The 6,000-nt window shown below is 57.3% G+C and overlaps 1 protein-coding gene across 1 annotated transcript in view; it reads left to right on the top strand.

Moving 5' to 3' along the window:
• Positions 1–437: 437 nt before the first annotated feature.
• The window catches only part of rimkla (ribosomal modification protein rimK like family member A), a 28,798-nt gene continuing 23,235 nt past the window's right edge, over positions 438–6,000 (top strand). Inside the window, exon 1 of the mRNA XM_088938070.1 lies at positions 438–1,142. Coding sequence (XP_088794196.1) covers positions 980–1,142 — 163 coding nt within the window. The 5' untranslated portion in view covers positions 438–979. The remainder of the gene's footprint in view (positions 1,143–6,000) is intronic.

Raw genomic sequence — 6,000 nt, 5'->3', positions numbered from 1 at the left:
TCGAGCGCCTCTTTATTTCTGTCATTTCAGCACAAGCAGAGGCGGCGTTACTCGCCATCTCCCCGCACCCGGTCTGAACCGGTTCGGGTGATGCGCGGCCCCGCGATTATCAACCCCCCCCCCTCCGCCTCTTCCTCCATCCTCTCGTGACACACTGACACACAGAAGCCGCGCGTCCCCGCCGCGCTTCACTCCCCCCCGGCCGGCGTCCTCGCCCAGCCATTGGCTCCAGGCGCTGCGCGAGCCCCCGCGGCCTTCATTATCGCGATTGGTCGAGCGGGGGGCTTGTGGACCCCGCGTGTGTGGGTTCCGATTGGTCCAGGCCGGGCCGGAGCAACGCCCCCTACTGGATATTCATGAGTGTTGTCGGCCGGCGGGAGGGGGGATGTAGTAAACCGAGAGCGCGCCTGAAAGAAAAGCGCAGGAGCCGCGGCAAACGGGCATCATTTTTTTTTTGGATTTCAGCACCGAGACCCGCGGAAAGCAGGCAGCTCAGGCACGGAGGGAAGGATCCGTTAGCGTCCTCATCAGCCTCCATTTTCTTGCCTTTTCGGAGCCTGGGAGGAGGCTGCCGGTTTGCCCGACACGTCCATGATTTTGTGAGGGGCCCCCGACGGGCGGCACGTCCAGGCTTTGTCTGCCCTGAGAGCGGCGGCACCGCGGCGGCTCGGGTCCGGCACGGCAGCCCAGGCTCCCTGCCCCGCGGGGGTTCAGACCGACGGCTCGCACTGCCCTGCGGCGGGATCCCGGACCGGACTGACCGGGACACACGGCGGACCGAGCTGAGCAGAGGAGCCTGAGCGCTCGCTTCGCACCCCGTCGCCCCGGGCGCGTTGAGCCCGCAGCCCGCCGCCGCCGCCGCCCCTTGTGCTGCTCCCGCCCCGGGGGCATTCCCGGCGCCCCCCGACCCCGGATCCCGCCCGCCCCGCGACCCGCTCAGCGCTCCCCGAGCCCCGGAGGTGCCCCCGCCGCCGCCGCCATGTGCTCCCGGGTGTGGTTCGTGACGGACCGGCGCATCAGCCAGGAGTACCCGCAGGTCCAGATCCTGCGGGCGCTGAAGCAGCGCTGCGCCGAGGAGGAGGTGGAGTTCCGCTCGCTGCTCATGGACCAGATCGTGCTGACCATCGCCGACGGACAGCTGGGTAGGCTGGGGGCGCGGATACGGGGCGGGGGGCGGCCGGCCGGCCGGCCGGTGCGGGTCACCGGCGCGCACGGTGGGCGGCTGTGGTTATTGTTTGTCCTGCCTGTAGCCGGGAGGGAGAGGGGGGTGGTGGTGGTGGCAATGCTGGTGGGGGATGCTTTTAAATGTCACGGCATCGAGCCGCCCCGTGTCCGGCTTTGTCTCGGCGGCCGCGGTGTCGGCGCTCGGGGATGGAGGACGGGGGAGGGCCGGGGCGGCGGGTCGCGGGCACTCGGACACACAAAAGACGGGCAGCAGCCCCTCTCCCCGACCCCCCTGCGGACACGGGGCGGCCGCCGGACCCCGGGTGGGGGTGGGTGGGCTTCGGGGTCTTTGCGTCCTTTCTCTCGCTCTCTAGCATCTCCAGTCCAGTCGGTTTCAAAGTCGTTTGAGCCCCGGCGACAGAGTGGCGGGTAAAAAGATTAATGACCGGAGAGAAGAGGGATTTGCGGTGACGCGGCTGGGTCATTGTGCCTTGTGACAGAAACGAGACCGAGCCGTGCGGGCGGGCTGCCGCAGTCACGCCGTGCCCGGGCTTGATCTGCAGTACGACTGGAGGCCATCGGCGGTGTTTCTCGGGAACACGAACACGCGTGAAGGCGATAATGGGCTCCTGTTGACCACATGCGCTAGGTATCCAGGGCTCCGCTTCCAGCAGGAGCTGCTGTGCATTTGAAAGGGACCCCTCCCCCCCCCCCCCCCCCCACCAGCCTGCCTTCATGAATAAAGCATCGTTCCTCTCCTCCTCTTTCAACCGGAGTCTGGATCTTACTGGTTCTGCCCAACCCAGACCGGACTGCAGCTCTGTTCTCCTCTGATAACAGCCCACCCCTCCCTGCGTGCGTCTCCCCTCCCCGACTCCCGGCTCCTCTCCCAGGTGGAGCAGAGTGAGCGCTGGGATCCCTGAACTGGTGGGAAGCAGGACACTGAGGGTCCTGCCCGTCTCCCAGCCTCCACAGACCTCCTTATCAGCTCTGGGGCTCGCCCACCCCGGACTGGGCACGCCTCTCTGCCCCCCCCCCACCTCCACACTGCCCCTGGGCATCATGCTGCTGGTTTACTGCATTGCTCCCAGCGGTGTACGGTGACCTTCACAGTCCTGGGGTTCCTCGTTCCCAGACCCAAGGGGGCTGAGTTTGGGGGCGTCCCCATGGGTGGGGGGTGTCACCAGCTGGGTGCCACTGCAGTGCTGTGGCTTTTCTTAAATACCCCGCGTGCCAGACTTCCAGTTACCGCAAGAGCTGTTATCCAGACCAGGGTATCGGGGGATCAGAGCAGCAGTCTTTGACATCTAGGAGCCCGCCTGTGTTTTTGTGTGGTTGCGATGCTCTCAGCACTGAATCCTACATGAGTGTCTGGAACGTTAGCTTGATCTCGATAACAGCTGCCTCATCTGGGGTCTGTGGACTTGGTGTAAGAACCGCCAGAGCCCCGCGAATCCACCCGCGTCTGTTTCTTTCACCCGCGTCTTAGGCTGCGGGCCAGCCCTTTCGTCTTTCGTCTGAGAGGGGCTGGGCTGGAAATCGGGGCGCCAGCTGGTTAGCAATCAGTCCGTCTGTGTGAGGCAGCCGCGAGGACGTGCCGGTGTGCGATCAGGCTGCGGTGTGGGCGCGGGGATCTCGTCGGGGCGCAGCGCGGTTATGAAACAGCCCTGATTGTGCAGTGTGTGTGTGTGTGGGGGGGGGGTTGATCGAACCCTGTCCCCATTGCGGCTTCAGGCTGCACTGCAGATCGGCGAGCAGGCTGGCGCCAGACCCAGCAGCAGCAGGACTGGACGTTTCTGATTCTCGTTTGGGTTGCTCAGCGCTGGTCTGGGCCACACCAGCATCCCTCCCTCATGGCGTTGCTCAGGTGTGTGGATTCAGCCCACCGGAACCAGTGTGAAAGAGGGCAGCCGTGCGGATACAAAGGATTCTCGAGGGCAGGTTAAAGCCCCATTGAAGTCTGTGCAAGGCTTGTACTTTCGGTCCTGAAGTGGCGTTGGTGCGCTGGGGTCCAGGTTGCCCTGTTGAGATTGAGCTGGTGCAGCAGGTTAGATCCTGTTCTTTCGAGGTTCTGAAAACCCCCCCACAGGTTTGTGGGTGCTGGGGGAGCTCGCTCGTGGGGGCCGCTGCATTCATGTACAGGAATGATAGCTTGGAATGACAATCTGGAGATGACATAGTGGGCAAAAGAAATAATGCTTTAACTGTAATTATCCGTGCTGTGTGCACACCTTCAAGAGTGCCTGTGGCCATGGGTGTGGAGTTTCTGTTGTCTGCAAGCTCATTGGAGCTGCTGGCCGGGGGAGAGCTTTAAATGATCTTTTTATTGTGGGGCCACTGATGCCCTCTGCAATGGAGCCTTGTGTTGGGTACAGTGCTGTGATGGGATGGCTTGGGCTTCTCCCCAGTAGCCTGCAAACCCTTCTCTGCTGTGCGACCAGCCTTGCGTCTGAAGGGGAGTCTGTTCGGTGGCCTGTGCTGTGGTGTTAGTGGGGGTGCTGGTGTGGGCTTTAACAGGGGGCCGCCAACAGGCAAGCCCACGATCCCGGGACCCTGACTCTAGCATCATCACTAGGGGGCGAGGAGTCAACGTGCTTGACGCTGGAATGAATCGTGCATAAACATCGTGTACCTAAAATTGAGACCGGTGTCAATCTGAGCCGAAGGACACCGATATGAGTAAAACGTTATGACGTGCGCCTGACGTGGGACTCGGGGTGCGATCCAGGAGAGAAGAGATCCCAGCTGCTGGGTGAACAGGCAGTGGAGCTGGGGAGCCGGCAAACAGCACACAGGGAATCGCCCAGAGCTGCGTGTTGCCGAGACCGGAGGGAGCAGGGATCACACATTCTGGGAGCAGGGAGCAGGGCCGAGAGCCGAGGAGACGGGCACACAGGCAGGAGTGGTGCTGGGGCTAGCCAGGGGGTCCAAAGAGAGGTGCAGGCAAGCACAGTCCTGAACTGCAATCCAAACCACGCGAGGCGCAGCAGCAGACAAAGCCCCACATAGTAACAGTGCTGCTGATCCTTCATGGATCGCGGCACACGGATAGCGGGTTGCTCAGGGAAAAAAAACGTCAGCAGCCTTTTTATATTTGGGGTACAGACAAAAAATGTGCAAGAGACTTACCAGCCATTAGGTTGGATTGATGTGCCACACGAAATGAAGTGTGAGTTACAGCTGTGAACATGCCCGGCAGGTTAATTTTGAACAGGAGACGAAACAGGCCTTCCCTTCACAAATGAGATTGTTTCGTCCCTTGTGACGAAGAGGATTAGTGACACAGCAGCCTGCTGACTGGGTTAGCCACAGATCTCTTGGTTTTCTCATTCCCGAGCATGTAAAAGCCTCGCTATATGGTTACTGCTTCCTGCTGTAGTCTGCACTGTATTTTTGCACAAGTGGGCTTTTATTCTTGCATGGACTTAAGAGAACAATGTGCTGACTAATTTCTTCACAGCTTTAGAGGCACAAAGTGTCATCTGCGCTCATCACAAACGCAGGGATGTGTGGAATAAGAATCGCAGACCAACACCGTAAGCAAGTCGTTTTCTCTTCATTTGCATCCAGATACAAATTTAAATTAAATGAAGAATTCTTTTTTCCCCACTTTGAACACATTCAACAAATACATAAATATGACATTTGGGAACGCTGATGGGAAATGGGAGTACAATTAGATCATCTCTTCATACTCAGAGGCTGAGATTGAAAAATCGACATCCTTTGGGAAACAAGTACTGATCATTAATTACAGTGAATGTTCATGGCTGCTAATTACTGTTCATTTTTGTTTAAAAGACCGGAGTTAAAATGGGAAAAAAAATTAAAACCTCAAGCCTATATATAATGTATTTCAGCACAGGCAAATATTTGATTAGGGTGTGTGCTGAAAACCTTTCTTTGTCATAAGACTTAAAATAACCTTTTCAGAACATGTGGGTGTTAATGCGAATTGCAAACTAGTTTGAGCTTTTGTACAAAACAGGAGTCGTTGGCAAAATAAGACTGCCCAGGATGTCCTTGAGCTCTGTGCTGTGTTCCCAGTAGGATCAGTCCGATTCAAAGTTACATGAGCGCCCTCTTCTCCAACTTCCAGTTTATAATAATAATAAAAATAATAATAATAATAATAATTGCTTACACTTATATAGCGCTTTTCTGGACACTCCACTCAAAGCGCTTTACAGGTAATGGGGATCCCCTCCACCACCACCAGTGTGCAGCCCCACCTGGATGATGCGATGGCAGCCATAGTGCGCCAGAACGCTCACCACACATCAGCTCTCAGTGGGGAGGAGAGCAGAGTAATGAAGCCAATTCATAGATGGGGGTTATTAGGAAGCCATGACTGATAAGGGCCAATGGGAAATTTGGCCAGGATGCCGGGGTTACACCCCTACAGTTTGCGTTCCTGGTGCTTCCTGCCTCTCCCGGTGATCCTGGCTCATAGAGATCAGATCTGCAACATAATCGATCTTCTCTTCTGAGGATCTGCAGGACAATTATAAGAAAGGCCAGTTTGTAATCTATATATGACCTATGCATACATGCTTGAGGCTTCGAGTGCTGTAAGATGGAGTAGAGGCACAGAGAGACTGTGTCCTCAGCACACCTGCTCGCCCTGTAAGCAAACTGGTGCAATTCCAGCTTAATGTTGGACAGATATTTACACACTGGCTGGTGACTATTTAGCCATGTTGCCTTCAGTGTCTTTGATGCGGGGATGAGACCAGCAGGCTTTTAAACAAGCAGGAACCCTAGACTGTTGTAGTGACGCGTCGAAGACGTTAGTGAGAATGGGCGGCAGCCGACCTGCACGGGATTCTTAAAGTA

Source organism: Atractosteus spatula, chromosome 20 (assembly GCF_055471065.1).
Source record: "Atractosteus spatula isolate fAtrSpa1 chromosome 20, fAtrSpa1.hap1, whole genome shotgun sequence".
NCBI classification, from domain to species: Eukaryota; Metazoa; Chordata; class Actinopteri; order Semionotiformes; family Lepisosteidae; genus Atractosteus; species Atractosteus spatula.
Note: the sequence above shows the minus strand (reverse complement) of the source record. Positions and strands in the feature narration are given on the sequence as shown.